The sequence below is a fragment of the Phocoena sinus genome, chromosome 3 (genome assembly GCF_008692025.1).
Source record: "Phocoena sinus isolate mPhoSin1 chromosome 3, mPhoSin1.pri, whole genome shotgun sequence".
NCBI classification, from domain to species: domain Eukaryota; kingdom Metazoa; phylum Chordata; class Mammalia; order Artiodactyla; family Phocoenidae; genus Phocoena; species Phocoena sinus.
In genome coordinates, this window is record NC_045765.1 from 80,613,438 (window position 1) to 80,631,867 (window position 18,430).

General features: G+C 39.7%; 1 protein-coding gene across 8 annotated transcripts in view; it reads left to right on the forward strand.

Annotated features, from left to right (window-relative positions):
• Positions 1-801: 801 nt before the first annotated feature.
• APC (APC regulator of WNT signaling pathway) overlaps positions 802-18,430 on the forward strand; it is a 148,779-nt gene continuing 131,150 nt past the window's right edge. For 3 of the 8 annotated variants that reach the window (XM_032625538.1, XM_032625543.1, XM_032625549.1), the window contains exon 1: positions 803-2,659. In XM_032625538.1, coding sequence (XP_032481429.1) covers positions 2,495-2,659 — 165 coding nt within the window. In that variant the 5' untranslated portion in view covers positions 803-2,494. Of the gene's footprint in view, positions 2,660-18,430 lie in introns of all 8 variants that reach the window. The other 5 variants (XM_032625542.1, XM_032625548.1, XM_032625539.1 and 2 more) reach the window with 4 other exon arrangements.

Genomic DNA, 18,430 nt, shown 5'->3' on the forward strand with positions numbered 1-18,430 from the left:
GATTCTTCAATGGCAGTAGCTGAAATCGCTAATGAAAGCCTGCTACTGACACAGACTCAAATCACCAAACAAACCCATCTCGAAATCCAGTTTCTCTAGATGGGAAGGACATGGGCTTTAGGCTCGGCACTACCTCTTAATGTGGAATGCTGGGCAAGTGACTTAATCTCTCTAAAGTTTTCTATGTATAAAAACAAGGATAACTACCTAGCAGGGGTGTAGTGAGGATTAAGTGTCTAGCAGAGTACACAGCACATATAATAGGTGCTCCATTAAATTGAAGCCTTTGTCCTTCTAGTTCTGCAAATATCAATGTATGCAATACAGGGCTTCCCTGGTGGTGCAGTGGTTAGGAGTCTGCCTGCCAATGCAGGGGGCACGGGTTTGAGCCCTGGTCCAGGAAGATCCCACATGCTGCGGAGCAACTAAGCCCGTGCAGCACAACTACTGAGCCTGAGCTCGAGAGCCCTTGAGCCACAACTACTGAGCCCACGAGCCACAACTACTGAAGCCCATACACCTAGAGCCCGTGCTCCGCAACAAGAGAATCCACTGCAATGAGAAGCCTGCGCACCGCAACAAAAAGTAGCCCTGCTCGCCGCAACTAGAAAGGCTGCGTGCAGCAACAAAGACCTGGTGCAGCCAAAAATAAATAAAATACATTTATTAAAAAAATACGCAATACAATCTCTGCCCACTACCCCACCATCACCTACTCTTTTTCATCTCATTCTCTTTCTCTCTCTCTCTCTCTCTCATTCCTATTTATAATCTAGCAGAGGAGACATAAACAGGAAATGACTTGCATTTAATTTTAAAAGCCAACAAGTGCAAAACAATGTAGTATACCATTGACTATTTAGATGCTGACAAACTTCCACATTCATGAATACAACAAACATATTGAGTGACCACCCATGCCAGGCATGGAGCTAGGCATGGAGTATTCACTGGTACATGAAACATCTTCCCTCTCTCGTGGAGTTCACAGTTTAGTGGGGAGCCAGTGAAGAATAATGAACATGTAATTTAAAAATACATTGAGTGCCCTGGAAGAAATGATCAGGTGCAATGATGGAGACTAATGAGAGGGCAGGAGGGAGACTTAGTTTAGGAAGGATAGCCTTTCTGAGGTGACATTTAAACTGAAACATGAAAGATGACAAGCTAGATGTGTAAAGAACCGGAGCAAGGGTCTTCAAGACAGTGGAATCAGCACGTGCAGTGAGGCAGTCAGGAGCTAGAAGTGACTGAGGAGGAGTAGTTCAGGCAGTGTCACCGAGACAGAGGGGCCGCTTGGAGTAAACTCCAACTCTTACCATGGCCTCAATGCCCTACCTAATTTGGCCCCTGCCTCCCCCTGACCTCATTTCCTCCCCAGGTGTCCATGCCACCTATTCTTTCTGTCCCTTAAGTGCTGGTCTCATTCCCACCTCACGCCTCTGCTTTTGCTGTTTCCTCTGTCTGGAAGGTTCTGCCACAGATGGTCTCATGACTTCTAGCCCCTATGGTAAGTCAGGCCTCAGATCAAGTGTCATCTCTGGAGAGAGATCGCTCGCTAACTACCACTTCTCACTCTCCATCATCTTTTTGTGGTTTGTTATCTTCCCATCCCTTTTCACTATCAAGCATTATTTTGTTGATTTCTTTTAGTCTTTTATTGTTTATTTTCTCCCCTAGAATGTAAGTCCCATGAGTTTATATTACTTACTGCTATAAACCTAGAATCATATCTAGTATATAACACTCAAATATTTGTTGAATTAATGCTGAATGAAATAAAGCTAAAGAGGTAACGCAAGGTAAAAGAACTGATCAAACTGTGTGACAGGGAGGACTTCCTAGAAGAGGTATGTTTTGAATTAAAATTGCGGGGTCAAGAGAGAGGAGGCCGTGTGCAGTTACAAAACAAGAATTTAGGAAATTACTCTCTTTCACTAGAAAAAAAGTTCGCTTTTTCACTAGATTTTGAGCATCTTTACCGCTGGAGCCGAGTTCTACTAATCTATCATCAGCGCCTAGCCTGGGACCTGGCACATAGTAGGCCCAAGACAGGTTTTTGCAGAATGACTGTGGGGTGCGCGGAAGGGTGTATTAATCTGGCCGCAGTACAATTCAGGAAAAGCCGGCAGCACCCGTGCAAGGCAGAAAACAGCGACGCCGAAGCGGAACACAGCCGCCGGGCAGCGGCCGACACGGCTGCGCATTATATAGTTCCCTCTCCGCGAGGCTAGCGGACGCCGGCAACCTCGGCGCACGCCTGCGCACTGCATTCTTCCCGCTTCCGACAAGATGGCGGAGGCCAAGTAGCGAGGGGGCGGGGTGTGGCCGCCGGAAACCCGGCCGCTGCTGGGGGCTGGGGAGGGGAGCTGCGGGTGAAGGCCCGGGAGCAGCGGGCTGAGGCTGGCAGGATGCTGTTCCTGGGAAGCATTGTTGGCTACCGGTAAGGAAGGCGAAGCACAGAGTTGCCTTCCCGAGCCCCTCGGTGCCCCCTATGTACGCCTCCCTCGGCTCGGGTCCGGTCGTCGCGTTGCCTGCTTCGGTACCACCCTGTCCTCTCGGGTCCTGGAGCCCCGGCGGCGGCAGGGGCTGTGTCCGGCAGGAGAGGAAGTGCCGGGGCTGCGTCCGTTCTTCTGTCCGCGGGGCGAACGTCTGGCAGGTGAGTGAAGCTGCAAGCTTCGGCGTCTCCTCCTTTGGCAGACCTTTGTCGGCTTTGCCCCGCCGTTACTTAGACCCTAGTGGTGCTCAGCCAGACTCTGCCGCTCCCTTGTGTCCACGTCCCACCCCCTCCCCGCCCCGCGCCCTCTTTCAGGCCTCCAGTTGGCCCCTGGCTTTGCAGGTCCTCCGTTCTCACCCAGTGGGTGGGGGTTGCGACGCCTGACGCCCTCCGCACCTTTCCTGGGTTCTAGTGAAGCGTCAGCCCTGCAAGCGGTCTCTCCTTCGCGTTAGGTGGGTGGGTCGTCCTCCTGTTTTAGTCGCCTCCCCATCTTCCTGGTTTCGATCTTCTTGCTTCCTTTAAAAGTTTTTAACTGGGGAGCTTAGCCGATAGTCTGGCTTACAGAGTTACAAAGAAAAAGCTTGTTATCCAGAGGCCAGTGGATTTTGTTCGCCTTGTTGGGGGAATCCAGTCCCCAGGAGACTGGGATGGTTTGGGAGAGTTTGACTCCTTGACCCATCGAACTCCTGCAGAGTTGAGGAATGGTGCCGGTGACGGCAAATGATTGATCATCTAAATCAATCTTTTTCTGACTATCGCAAATCTTGTCTGTAAACTTTGGGTGGGGGACGTAAGTGTTCTAGATCTAGGGAAAGAATTGGGAAGTGTTCGTTTCTTAAAAAGAAGGCTTTATGAATGTAAGAAATGTAATAGTACAAGAAAGGGTGATTTAAGTGATTCTTTTATTCAGTGTTAGCTTACATTGTCCACTGAAGCCTTAGAATCCCGTACTGTCCAAGCCCTTTGTTTTATTTAGAAAGGACTAAAATGGAGAAAAAGCTTTTTAAACTCAAAACTTCTCAAATTTCTTGGATTCTCAGTTGTTGCTACTACTTAACAATCTTTATAGTACTTGATATTTTCCGTTAAATTTAGCCTGTGCCAGTCTTATTTCTCCTTCCTTTAATATTGGGGCAAGAGTAGTCAGAATTATTGGTGTAAGAAGTTGTCCTAAATAACATGGTACCTTGCCAGAGTTCATAAGTGCAAACTGCAGGATCGAAGTGGTTGGGGAGGAAGTTGCCATGGCTGATTCTCCCATCTTTTCCTGTAGTTGGATAATGTGTCAAGAGCCCCAGAATGGTAAAAATGAGGTTATAAATATAAATGGCATCTTATCCATTGAGACTGCAAATGGGTGGACCTTTTAAAATTAACATTAAATTGAGTGATATCATTTTGTTGAAGCTCTGCTAGATGCTCTCCAAAGTTATTAAAGCACAAACTATCCTTGCCCTATTTGAATTCTATACTAAAAATCTTGAACAGGTGGGTTACAATTGGCTTGACAGATTTTTTACTTTTCATTCTTCATGACACACATCTGCGTTACCCTTTATTGTAGACTTTTGACTTTGGAGCTAGAATTGTTCATTTTAAAAGGAGAGGAGGTGGTTTAATGTTTGATTCCTGTATGGGCTAATTAATTCATTTGTTTGTTGCTAGCCTTCACTTTTCTACAACCAAGGACTGCATGTTTTTAGAGCTGGTTGTCTCTCAGTTTTGTGCTTTAAGCTGAAAGGATGTAGGACTGCTGAGCCCCAGTCAGTGGCTCACTGCCCCGGGCATTGTGTCGAGACCTTTCTGGCCACAAACAATCACTCTTCCACTCTTTTTTGTTTTGTTTTTTGCAGTACACGGGCCTCTCACTGTTGTGGCCTCTCCCGTTTCGTAGCACAGACTCCGGATGCGCAGGCTCAGCGGCCATGGCTCACGGGCCCAGCCGCTCCGCGGCATGTGGGATCTTCCCGGACCGGGGCACGAACCCGCGTCCCCTGCATCGGCAGGCGGACTCCCAGCCACTGCGCCACCAGGGAAGCCCCACTCTTCCACTCTTAATGGAACCTGTTTTCTCTCTCTTTCTCTCCCCCTCTTCCTCTCTTTAGGAAAACACCCCTCTTTGTCTCTCTGTTCATTCAACCCATTAGCCTACTGCTGCAACTCATTTGCCTCCTCGTGTAACTAGGATCCCATGGTCATCAGTTTTTACCAAGCTGTCATTGATGCTTTAGAATGCTTTACTTTCTGTAGATTTATCTTTCTAGTCCCCTGTCCTGAACAAGTCTCATCACTAGCTTTGTCAGTTTGACCCCAGAAATCCTGAAGGATACAAGAGACAGTTATGTGAGGATATTGGTTTGCTTCCATACCAATTAGCATTCTGCTTATCTGCTGGATCTTTAGTGTTGATTGTGTTCCTTTTTGTCTTACTTCCTGAAGGTTTTTATAGCAAATAACTCTTCCTTTCCTGAGAAAAATCTCAGCCATCTGAGGTATAATCTTTTCTATCTTGGTATCGTTTCCTTTTTTACTTATATCTCAAGAGCAGAAATGTCCTTCATTTTTTTTAAAGAGCAGCCTTCTCCAGATGTGCCCACAATCATCCCTCTCCATCTTTCTTTCCCCATAATTGTCCAACATCACTCCTTTTTCAGTCCCTCCCTCTCTAGCCTATATACATGTTCATGTATACCTTTTCCGGGGCTGCCAAAATACAGTGCTCTGTGCTGTGCAATTCGGGGAGGCCAGTCTGAGTCTTGAGCCTGTTGTGCCACTGTATTTAAGCCCAGGAGCCTGGTATAGTAGGAAGAACATTGGTTTTTAAGCCACATAGGTCTGGTTTTGAAGTCTGCTAAAACCAATTTACTGGCTATGTGTCTGTGGGCAAGTTACTACTGAGACTCTATTCTTTATCTATAAAATAGAATGTTACAGTTACCTCACAGAGTTGTAATAGAAGGAGTTTAACCCATGTTACATGTCTTTCCAAGGGTGTGGTACATTATGGAGTTCTTAAAAATATAAATTATTCTTTCCTTTACACTCTGATTTCCTTTACCATTTCAGCACTGAAATTGCTTTTTTAAGTCACCTATGACAGTCTAATTACCAAATCTAATGGCCTTTCCTCAGTCATCCTTGGTTTCCTTAGACCATCTTTGAAATACATTCTATAGGAATAAAATGATCTGATTTCTTGGTTCTTGTGCATTGTACTTCCTGATTCTCTTACTTCTCTGAAAACTTCTTTGCATTTCCTGCACTGTCTTGATTTTGCTCTCCCCGCTAAACATAGCTGTTTCCTACATCAGTTAGGATGCAAACTGAACGTAAAAACAAAAGAAATGTATTAGCTCAGGTGATTGGCAGGTGCATAGGTAGAATTGGTTTAAAGAGTAGTTTGTTCATAAACTTAGCTTTGTTATCAGGGCAGAGGTTCTGGTTTTCTGCTTTTCACTAAACTTTGTCCTCCTGTTTGGGCTTCATGCTCAGACTGGCTTCCCTTCTAGAAAAAGACAGGTGTCGGCAATGCTCGTGTTAAACCCTTCTTCATTGACTTTCAAAGAGAGAAAGCTTCTCTTCTAGCCTTTGCCCAAAAGTCCTAAGCTTTACTTTGATTGAACAAATGGAGAAGATCATGCTGCCAAGTCTGTCACAATAGCTTTGTCAAGAGGGATGGAACTATTCTAATTGGCCCAATCAGTGGATAAATCCCATCTAAAATGAGAGGGAGGTGGAATGGATCATGGGGAGATAGCAAGCGTTTTCAGGGGTTTCTTTGCTTTTCACTGTGTTCTCTTGGTGATCATGTCCTCTTTTAAATGATGTAAGTCATCATTTTTGTGTGTGTGTTTCTCAGTGCTGTAACTACTTCCCTTCTGCCCCTTGCTATATATATCTCTACCTTACCTCATACCACACTGAGTCAATTTGATTTCCATCCACCTACCGTCACCTAAGGTGTCTACATGTGCATGTGTGAAGGTATATATATTCCTTTTCCTCCTGATTTCCTTTTTCTAACCACCTTTCTCTCAGCCACCCAGTCTTGAAACCTTGTAGTCATCTTGGTTCTTCTCCCACTTTCATTCAGATATCAGAGCTTGAACATACCTTATATTAGTTGGGCCCCAGGTTATGTAATACTGAACGAACAGTGATTTACACAGTATCTTGCATAGAAAGAAGTTCAGAGTTGGAGGATTCCATGGTGAGTCAGTTTAACAACACAATGATGTTATCAAGGATCCAAGTGCTTTTAATCTTTATCCACAGCTGCTGACCTTTGTGCTCAGGTTTATCCTCTCATGGCTGCATGTTGCTCTTTCTGCTCCAGGCATCACTTTCTTACATAGCCACCAAAGACAGGAGGAAGTTTGCCCTCCCATCTCTTGATGAGGCAAGTAAACCCTTCACTGAAGCCCTGTATCAGATGTCATCCTGGCATGCTTATGCCCTAGTTGCAGGGGGGCTGGGAAAACCAATATCTGGCATTTCAGTCTAGAAGGAAATTAGGTGAATGGCTACAGGGAAGGTAACCAACAATGTCAGTGACATATCTTGATAGTATTGTATGGAGAAGTAAGCTTAAATAAATGAGAATTTTCAGGTAGTATTAGCAAACTTAAAGCACTGAGTTGATATAATCTATACATGGGATTTTGGCCAATCATTAAGATAGTCATAGGTGACATTAAAATTGGATTATTATATAAAATTAGGATATTTGAGTGGTATATCCCAGTTCTTTTAAGGTTGTTGTTAAGCACACTTAACGCATGCACTGTGAGAAATGGATATATATATATATAACAACTTAGGGAATAGATTGTGGCTCCCCTTGGAGGTGGGAGGTATTTGGAAATATATGGGGATATTTTTGGTTGTCAGAGTGATTGTGAGGTCCTACTGACAATTACCAGGTAGAGACCAGGTACACTGAGTGTCCTGTGATGTTTGCCCACAAAACAAGAATTGTCCCTTCCAAAATGCCAGTAGTATCCCTATACACTGAAATAGCAAATGCTTTGGTTTTTGAAAGAATTCACTGAGATTCATCTGTATACTTATATTACAAGTGACAGAAAACCAAATTCAAACTGCTTAAACAGTAAAAGGCATGATTAGATCTTGTAATTGAACTTCAGCTAGGGCTTCATCCAGCCTGAAATCATCAAGGACTTGGCTCAATTTCTCTGTGATTCGTTCTGCTCTGTCATTCCCCTTGTTTTGATTTCATTCTCAAGCTAGCTTATCTCATGGTAGCAAATTACTGTAACATTTTCAGACTTAATACCCTCATTTCATATATAAGGTGAAGTGAAGAATATCTATTGTATTTGATTTTGCAAGTATTTGTTGATTATTTCCTCCGTTACGTTACAACTTATATATCTCTATTACGTGTCATACTCTATGGGTATTATTTTTATGTCTCATGAACTACCTTGTCTTACTTATCTTTGTATTCTTAATGTCCAGAATACTCTCTGGCTTAATGGTACACAGTAACCATTTATGGAAAGAATTAATGAATGATGGAGGAAGGATATGGGGAAGGGGCAGAGAAATATAAGAAGACCCCATTCCTTCAGTAGTTGTTAATTGAACCTTGAATTACGAACATTGTACTCCTTCTACCACCAAAGTATGTGTGTAATGCTCTTGTGATTGCATATGAATTCATTTGAAAGCCTTACTGAATTCTAGTAGTGTTTTGTCATTATTTTCTCAACAAAAATAAAACCAATTACCATCATTCATTCATTCAACAAATATTTTTGAGAGCCTGCTGTTTGCGCATAATGTGACAACAGTGGGAAACAAAGCAGAGCCTATGCTTTCTTTGAGCTTAAATGTTAGTGAGGGAGACAGTAGACATTATACATGTGTGCACACTCAGACACACACACTCACACACATCAGGTAGCTAATAGGCTTTGAAGTAAAATAAAATAGGTTTCAGGGGATAAAAAGTAATGGGATACTACTTCAGCCAGGTTGGTGAGGAAAAGCTTTTTGAGAAGCCCTTTGAGCTGAGAGACCTGAATGAAGTGGAGTAAGCCATGGAACTGTCTGGGGGAAAATGTTCAGGTAGAAGAAGCAGCGACTTCTAAGATAGAAGTTAGTGTCTTTGGCATGTTGGAAGAACAACACGGAGGCTAGTGTGGCTGAAGTAGAGAGAGAAGGGGAGTGTGGCAGAAGAGGTGGTAGGACAGGTACACAGAGGTTAGATCAAGTAGGGTTTTGAAGGTCATTTGAAGACTTGATTTTATTGCGTGAGATGGAAACCATTGAAGGGTGTTGAGCGTGGGAATATCCAGGTTTGACTTGTTTTTTGAGAGGTTTACTCTGGCTATGTGTAGAAAATTGATTGTATGAGGCAAGAATGGAAGCAGGAAGACCAGCTAGGAAAATCTTACAGTAATCTAGGTTGGAAATATGGTGCTTGGGCAGGGTTGTCGTGGTGGAGGGCCAGAGAAGTGGTCAGATTTGTGGTATATTTAGAAAGTAAAGTAATGAGAATTCATTGATGGAATTGATGTGGAGTGTGAGGGAAAGAGAAATAAAGGATGACTCCAAAATTTTTGACATGAGCAACTGGTTGAAAGATGGTATATCTTATTGAGATAGAGACTATGGGGCAAGGGTTAGGGTTCGGTGGGAAGCAGGTTTGGAAAGTTAAATCAGGAGATTTGTTGTGGATGTGGCTTTGTTTGAAATACCTATTACATAAACCAACTGGAGACATTCAATAGGTATATATATTCAATGCTAGAGATAAACATTTGGAAACATTTGGAAATTATCAGTATATAGATGGTATTTAGGGCCATGGGACCAGATGAGATCACCTGGGGAGTGAGAATGGAATTCATGAAACATTTTGGTACTAAAAATGGGTTCTTGTATCGAAGATTGGGAGCTACTGTTTTGGACAATAATAGTTATAGCATCCCCGAGTATGGAGAGGGTAGTGAGTAAATCTCTGAGAAAGAGGTGGAACTGACCTGGACTTCAAAGGGTACAAAGGATAGAAAAGACATTTTTCTTCTGTCATGCCAAGCATAGTGCCTGGCTTGTGGTGAACAGTCTAAGGTGCTGGTGAATGAACGAAAAAGCATTTAGGCTGGGGAACAGCTTGAGCAGAGGTATGGCAGCAGGCAAAGTCTACAGTGTTTTAAAAGAAAGTCAGAGAACTAAAGAAGACAGTTTGTGTTGGGTGAGTAGTGAAAAGTAGGATTGGGTTAGTCTGTTCAAGGCTTTAAATGCTAAAATGCCAGTTATATTCAACCCTATGATCTAATGATTTTCAACTCTATTTCAGTTGTTAGCACAGTGCCTCTAGTTCCTGGCCTCTAATAGATGCTTAGTAAACATTGAATAAGTGAATGTGGAATTCCCAACATGTAAGTTTTATCTTTACAGTATTTTCTGTCTCTCAATAAAGTATACTGGATTGCAAAGTATAGTAAGTCATATGGGGATAACCTTATGTTTGCTTCGATTTATTATTATTTCTAATGATAAGCTTTAAAAAGTTATACTTTATTATTGATATCAAATTACTTGCGACATCTCTCAAAACTGGTCAGAAAACACCAGGGTTGGCAACACCGAGGTAGAAAATGGCTGCTTAAGAAACTGAGGCGCCATTAACAGTCTTATATTCAGAGACTAACAGTTATTTTGTTTTTATAGGAATAACTACTTGAAGCCCGTTTATAGATCATTTTCTCCTTTAGCTGTCAAGGAGCAAACTGTTGTACAATTATGGGAATGTTATTAGCAAGAAAATCGGAGATGATATATCTTTGAGGATCTAATTAAAGTTATAATATTTTAAATACTAAATAATTAGAAATTATCTCTGTTCTAAGTAATTAGCATATAATAGACTACACAATTTAAATGTTAGAAAATAATGTATCTGAATAAAATCATACTGAGATAAAAATTGAAATATTAAAGTTATATTTTAAAGTAACTTTTTTTAATATTTAGGATACTTTAGATTTGTGATTATTTTCTTCAGTTCTTTTTTTTTGGCTGTGTTGTGTCTTCGTAGCTGCACGCGGGTTTTCTCTAGTTGCGGTGAGCGGGGGCTACTCTTCGTCGCGGTGCACAGGCTTCTCATCGTGGTGGCTTCTCTTGTTGCAGAGCATGGGCTCTAGGCACATGGGCCTCAGTAGTTGTGGCACGCCGGCTCAGTAGTTGTGGCTCACAGGCTCTAGAGCACAGGCTCAGCAGTTGTGGTGCACAGGCCCATTTGCTCCGCGGCATGTGGGATCTTCCTGGACCAGGGCTCATACCTGTGTCCCATGCATTGGCAGGTGGATTCTTAACCACTGCACCACCAGGGAAGCCCCTTTTTCAGTTCTTATATACCCCATTACTAAATTTTTATGTAGTCATTAAAGAAAATTCAGGAAATGCAATAAAAAGTACAGATTAAAAAAAAAGTACACACGACACTCATAAGCTTATCATATGAAGAAAACCAGTGTAGTTTTTGTCTCTCCCAACCACTCCCTCCATCTTTCCCTACCCTCCCTCCCTCTCTCTCTCATTTTCTCCTTTGTCTGTGCCCAGCACTTTTCCCCCCTTTATAGTATAAGCATGTGTATATATTTCTAATTTTTAAAAAATTAGGTTATATACATTTCTTGGAATATTTAGTAAATCTTATTTTTATTGACTGTATAATAATCCCATTATAAAAATTATTTTTCTTAACTATTTCCTGTAGTTGGTTATTTAGTTGTTTTCTATTTTATTATCATATGGGCAATGAACATCTTAACACATTATGGATTTTTTTTCTCTTTATCTTGGTCTTTTTCCTTAGGATGGGCTTATAGATGATGGAGTTAACTGGATAAGGCTTCATGGCCTTATTCAATTAAACATTTTTAAGGTTTATGATACATATTGCCAAATTGTACAATGTTTTATAGGCCTAATAAATGTTAAGTGGTTTGAAAGTACGGTAATCATAACAGGGAAAAAATTAGGACCTACAGAGTTGCTGAGCTTTAGTGATAGCCTAGGTCAACCTTTTGTTCATCTCCAAGTATTTCTTTCTTTTTTGTCTTTAACATATATTTCAAAGTGTACATAAAACATAACATGAAGAATTTAATGTGTTACTGTAAACACACATGAAGTCATTCTGGTCAAGAAATAGAGCACTGCCATCATCCCAGAGATACTCTCCCTTCTGGTTCCTGATCTCAAAAGAGAAAGCTTGGGGCTTCCCTGGTGGCGCAGTGGTTGAGAGTCTGCCTGCTGATGCAGGGGACACGGGTTCATGCCCCGGTCCGGGAGGATCCCACATGCCGTGGAGCGGCTGGGCCTGTAAGCCATGGCCGCTGAGCCTGCGCGTCCGGAGCCTGTGCTCCGCAGCGGGAGAGGCCACAACAGTGAGAGGCCCGCGTACCGCAAAAAAAAGAGAGAGAGAGAGAAAGCTTTTACTCTTTCACTCCAAGTATGTTTGCTGAATGTTCGTTTTCTGTTTTATTTTGTTTTTGTGAAAACCTTTATCATGTTAAAGAAGTTTGCTCCTATACCTAGTTTACTAAGAATTTTGTGTTTTGTTCTGTTCGAATTTAATGCTTTTTTTTGTTGCTGTTGAAGCTTTTCATTGCCATATGAATTTTCTCCTTTACTATGTTAATATGTTGAATTATATATTATTTAAAATGCTAAACCTAACCTGATTCCTGAGAGAAACCTAATTTGGCTTTACCGTATTATTCTTTTTATATATTTCTGGATTCAGTTTGTTAATATTTTGCTAATGGTTTTGCATCAGTGTTCATGAGTGACGTGACCTATATTGTCCTTGTCAGGATTTGACATCAGCAGTCAACATTATGCTAGCCTTGTAAAATGAGCTGACCCTCATTTTCTATTCTGGAAAAGTTTGTGTTCGACTAGAATTATTTTTTCTTTAAATTTTTGCGAGGATCTGGCAGAGAAGCCATCTGGGCTGGGAATTTAATTTGTGGAAAGGTTTTTATTTATTTAATATATCGTTTATGTTTATTTTACCATTTTTGCTTTCTTTTTTCCAATATATGTTTTTAATTTTTAATTTATTTTTTGGCTGCATTGGGTCTTTGTTGCTTGCGCGGGCTTTCTCTAGTTGCAGTGAATGGGGGCTGCTCTTTGTTGCAGTGCATGGGCTTCTCATTGCAGTGGCTTCTCTTGTTGTGGAGCACGGGCTCTAGGCACGCGGGCTTCAGTAGTTGCAGCACACAGTCTCAGTAGTTGCAACACGTGGGCCATAGAGCACGTGGGCTTCAGTAGTTGTGGCACGTGTGCTCAGTAGTTGTGACGCACAGGCTCAGTAGTTGTGGTGCACGGGCTTAGTTGGTCCGTGGCATGTGGGATCTTCCCAGCCCAGGGATCGAACCTGTGTCCCCTGCATTGGCAGGCAGATTCTTAACCACTGCACCACCAGGGAAGTCCCAGAAAGGTTTTTAATTACTAATTTGATTTCTCATTTTTAAGCCTATTCAGGTTTTCTGTTTCTTGATTATTTTGGTATTTCCCCCCTAAGAGGTTGTCTTTTTCATCTAAACTTTTAAATTTACTGACATAAAATTGTTTATAGTAAATATCATTATCCTTTTAATGACTGCAGGAAAGAATTACCTTCTCATGTCTGCTATAGGCTATATGTATGTTTTCTTTTTCCTTTGTAAGTCTCACTGGAGATTTAGTAGTCTTTCAAAAGAACCAAATTTTGAATCTTTCTGATCCTTTTTTTAAAATTATATATTTGTTCCCTATTGCATTGATTTCTGCTCTTTATTTCCTTCCTTCTACTTTTTTGGGATTTACTTTTTTGTTCTTTTGCTAACTTCTTGTAGATCGCTATTTTTCAGCATTTATTCCTTTTAAATATATGCATTTAAGGCTAAGCATTTCCCTCTAAGCACTGTTTTAGCTACCTCTATTATTCAAATTTTAATATGTAGTACTTTTATAATTCACTTTAAAATGTTTTCTTATTTTCATTGGTGTCTACTTTGACTTTTGGATAAGTTGAAAGTATTATATTTCTCAATTTCTGAACACATGGAGGTTTTCTGATTATTTTTGAATTTGTTCCTTATTTCTAACAATATAACAATGTAATCAGAGAACATTTTCAGTGTTTCAGAGGTCTGACTTCAGACCTTTAAAATTTGAGAACTACACTATGGCCCAGTATATTATCTTTTTTTCTCTGCAGTTATTGAATTTGGTGTTCTATATATTTCCATTAGGTCATGCTTTTCAGTCCCGTATTTCAAATCTTCAGGATCATTAATGACCTTTGTTTGCTTGTATTAGTTACAGACAAGGCTGTGTTAAAATATCCCATTTACGATTGTGGACTTTTCCCCTTGTATTCTCTCAACTTTTGCCTTATATATTTCAGACAGTGTTAGTAGGTGGTTAGAAATGTGTAATGGTTATATCTTCTTAGTGACTTAACATTATGAAGTATTTCTCTTTTATTCTGAAAGTACTTTTTGCACTAAGGTCTAGTTTGTCTGGGATTGATACAACAGTACCAGCTTTCTTTTTATTATTGTTTGCATGGTTTATCTGTTTCCATTCTTTTACTTCCAGTCTTTCTGTATTACGTTTTAGATGTGTCTCCTGTGACGTGATTGGGTTTAAATCTCCCATATTATCATGTACTTTATGTCTGCCCTATTTGTTAATTGTTCCTCTTTCTCTACTTTCTTGCCATCTAGATGAGGTGGCTATTCTATCATTTTACATTTTTCTCCTTATTATTTGGAAATTATGACTTCTTTTTCTCTTTTACTAGTTATTCAAGAAATACAATATACATTTTATAAAGTCTCATGTTAATCAATGCCTTTATCCTCTTCTCAGATGATACACTTTAATTATATTTACTTGCAGCCCTACTTATATAGTATTGTTGTGCATTTTAATTCACTCTTATTTATTCTCTTTCGCATTGTTGTTGTTATTGTTTTATACCGTCCATATTCAGTTCAGGTTAGTGCATGTGTCTACCATGTCGTTACGTTTCCTATGATCTTCCATTTAGGGCCATTTTCCTTGATCTTGAAGACGGTGAAACACACTCTTTAGAATTTCCTTTAGTCTGTTTGCCTGGAAATGTCTTTATTTTACCACATTCTTGAAGGATATTTTTGCTAGGTACAAAATTCTAGTTTAGCAGCTATTTCAGTACATGGTAAGTTGGTGGTTACTTTATTTCAGCACATTCATTGCTGTTGAATCCTCAGCTCTTTGTGTCTCATTTTCCTTAAAAAAAAAAATCTGACATTTTCCTTTGGATGCTTTTAAGAGTTTTATCTTTGTCTTTTGTTTTCTGTTGTTCTATTATGCTGTGATTAGGCATTGGATTCCTAGGGCTTCATGAATGTGTGGATTGGTGTCTTTTTCAGTACTAGAATTTTTATTTGGTTCTTTTTCAAATTACCATGTCACTTTTTATAATTTTCAGTTTCAAGCAAAAATAGTTAAGCTCAACTTTTATACCCTTGAATGTAGTAAGCATAGTTATTTTTCAGTCTGTGTCTTATGATTCCAATATTGTTAAGTTTTTGTGGATTTGATTCTGTTGTCTGTTGTAGAAATAATTTGATGTACAAAATGAAGTGAATTTTTCTCTAGAGAAGATTTTCATTTGCTATTGCGAAGAATATGAGACCATCTTAATTCAATTTCAAATGTTTACCTTTTCTGAACCACCATCTGGTTCTTTGTTACTCTTCTTAGGGTGCATCCCTTTGGGGTCCCAGCCCAAAGACAAGGGCATTTTTATTATCGTCCTTACCTTCAGTGGGTCCCAGACTCTGACTTTTGTCCCCCAGTCCTGCAAGGCAGGCAACAAATTATAAAGCTCAGCCTCTTAAATAATTTTTTTTTTTTTTTTTTTTTGCAGTACACGGGCCTCTCACTGTTGTGGCCTCTCCTGTTGCGGAGCACAGGCTCCGGACGCGCAAGCTCAGTGGCCATGGCTCACTGGCCCAGCCGCTCCGCGGCATGTGGGATCTTCCCGGACCGGGGCACGAACCCGTGTCCCCTGCATCGGCAGGCGGACTCTCAACCACTGTGCCACCAGGGAAGCCCTTAAATACTTTTTTTATTGGCAAACCCACAAAAGGCAAAAGCTGAGCTTACCTGTAGAGAACAAATGTATGGACCCAAGTGGGGAAAGTGACGATGTGGGGGAGGTGGTGGTGTGATGAATTGGGAGATTGGGATTGACATGTATACACTAATATGTATAAAATAGATAACTAATAAGAACCTGCTGTATAAAAAATAAATAAAATAAAATTCAGAAATTCAAAAAAAATAATAGACACACACAAAAAAGCTGAGCTTACCTTTCTGAGTTTTGACTTCTGGTAAGTTTGAACTAGTGATTCATTCCTCACTATGTTGGTAGTTATTTGATGGTTTTAAGATTATTTTAATATTTTGTCTAACTTTTTAAGTTGACTTCAGAAGGACAGTTGGTCCGAATTGTGTAGTTTGCTACTTTTACAAGTGGAAGTCCAACTATTTCTTTGACTAACTGTTCAAGGAGAACTTGACATTTCTGTTAGTCATTCCTTTGTTTTAAGGCACATTTTGTGGTACAAATGAGATACCTGGGAAAGGTAAACATTAAGGTATGGTTGCGTTTTAATACTTTAACATGTATTGCAATAATCTTCAGTTCTTATTACTTTGCAAAGCTCCAGAGGAAGGAGGCAGACAGTATTTTATTTGATGGGAGAAGTCAGAAATACTTGTAGTATGTGGGTAGTGCTTTGAGGTAGCAATTGTCCTTTGTGTGAGCAGAGAGAATACAAAATGAACATTTTTGAAGTGGAGATGTGTGAAGAGGGAGGGAGAATGCTCTGAACTGAGGAGGGACTGCAAACAAATTTGTCCTTTAGTATTCCTGTTGGAAGTGGGGTGCATTTCTAATAATTAATGCAACAGCTATCTATATGTCATGTTTTATTATTATTTTTTAAAATATTTTTTGGTATACTTCAGGGACAGAATATAACTTTTGAATCTTTTTACTCACATCTATTTAAAATATTGTAGGTACAATTTGCATTTGATTTCTGAGATTAAATCTGTTAAATAGGTTAAACACACAGGTTAGAAATCACACTAGGCAAACTAAGTTAGTCTTTACATAAATTGACTTTCTTCTGTGGTTGCAAGGATGTTGAAAATTTAGTATAATATACCAATATATTTTTATTTTAAAGACACATTTGATGTTAATCACAGCTCTTAGTATGAAATGCCACCCATCACTTTGTGATTACATTGGTGCATCAACAAAATACAAAAGCTCTTTTTTGTATTTTGTTCTCTTTTAAGGAAACCTAGACTTCTTGTATTTGTTTACTTGATTCTTCCTTTTTTTCTCTCTGCTGAAAGAAAATAAGTTGAAGATTCTTGTTAATTATAGTTCCTTCACTTCCCTGCTATGTTAGATTTAAACAGTGGTTGTTTTTGGTTTGCTTACTTCCCTTCAGAAAACTGAAGGGTGAAATGAGGTGACAGAGAATTTTAGGAATCAGTTCTCTCATGTGTGCCCCTTTCCCACACCTTTCCCTTTTTAAATACGTGAAAACAGAGGCCCGAGGTAGTCTGGGTGACTTCATTTGCCTAAAGTTACACTGAACTGATACCCAGCTCTCTTCCTCATCATAGTTTCTTGAGGTTCTTTTCAGCCAGATGATTCCATTAGCTATATTCCATTAGCTATTCCATTAGCTATTCCATTAGCTATACGTAGATAAGATGATGATTTATCTGTAACTATTAAGATCTGATAAGTTATTAATGCATCTTGATTAGCCACATGTTTATTGCAAATGCAATTAATTTTATACTTCCTAAACTCAGTTCGTGAGTCTAGTGTTTAATTTTGTAAAGATTGCTGTCTGTGACTAAACTCAGGTGTGTCTGTCTCGGTATTCAGTCTCAGCATTTGTTAATGTCTGTGCTGTTCCTGAGTTGGACTCTAACATATATTTTCTGGAGATTTTTACTTCAGTAATATCACCTGTAAAGCAACTCTTATGTTAGAGTAAGTACTTAAGACAGTGGATGAATGACACTGTTCTACTATGATAACACATTTAGCATATTTAGTCATTGTTAAATAACTCGTTGCCAAAATCTACAATGCTTGCCACACATTTTCCCTGTTGTATTCATCCATGTTCATTAGAGCCTGATTTTAGTACCTGTTTAATTAGGCCTAGGGCATTTTCTCACTGTAGTCATTCTTTCATTTCTTCTGTCTTTGCTCTAGTTTCATTTCAGAGATGCTGATATCTTTTCTAATATTTCAATGGCATTTCTTGTATGGCTTTGGAGTTCTAACACAAGAGTTTTTCCTCTGCCTTCTCTAACAAACATCAAGTTACATATTAGTATCACTGAAAGATGATATTAGCTATCAGTTAAGAAAATAAACTCTGGTTGGAAAAATGTCACACTGGACAAAATATACAAATGTATTTTAATTATATGCTCATTTAGTGCTCAGTTATGTGCTCACTCATATCACATTATCCTGATGAATTACTGAGTTAGGTCTCAGTTAAAACTAAGTTTGAATTTTCACAGAAATTTAATGCTTACTCAAAAACCAAAAGCCATGTGGGAGAAAAATCAGTTCTGTTGTACCAATATAATGTGTTATGCCAGCTTTAAAATACAGCTTTGCTTCACTTTTATAGAAGAATTTACATTCTATCTGTTGGAAGTACATATTGGTAGAATTTTTTTCCCACAATTTAATGATATTTTATGATGAGTTGCCACATACTATGATTTCCTATTAGTTATATTGGACTAATGAGATTCTTCATTTAGTGTACAGTTAGGTCTTTGACAAAAAGTTTTTAA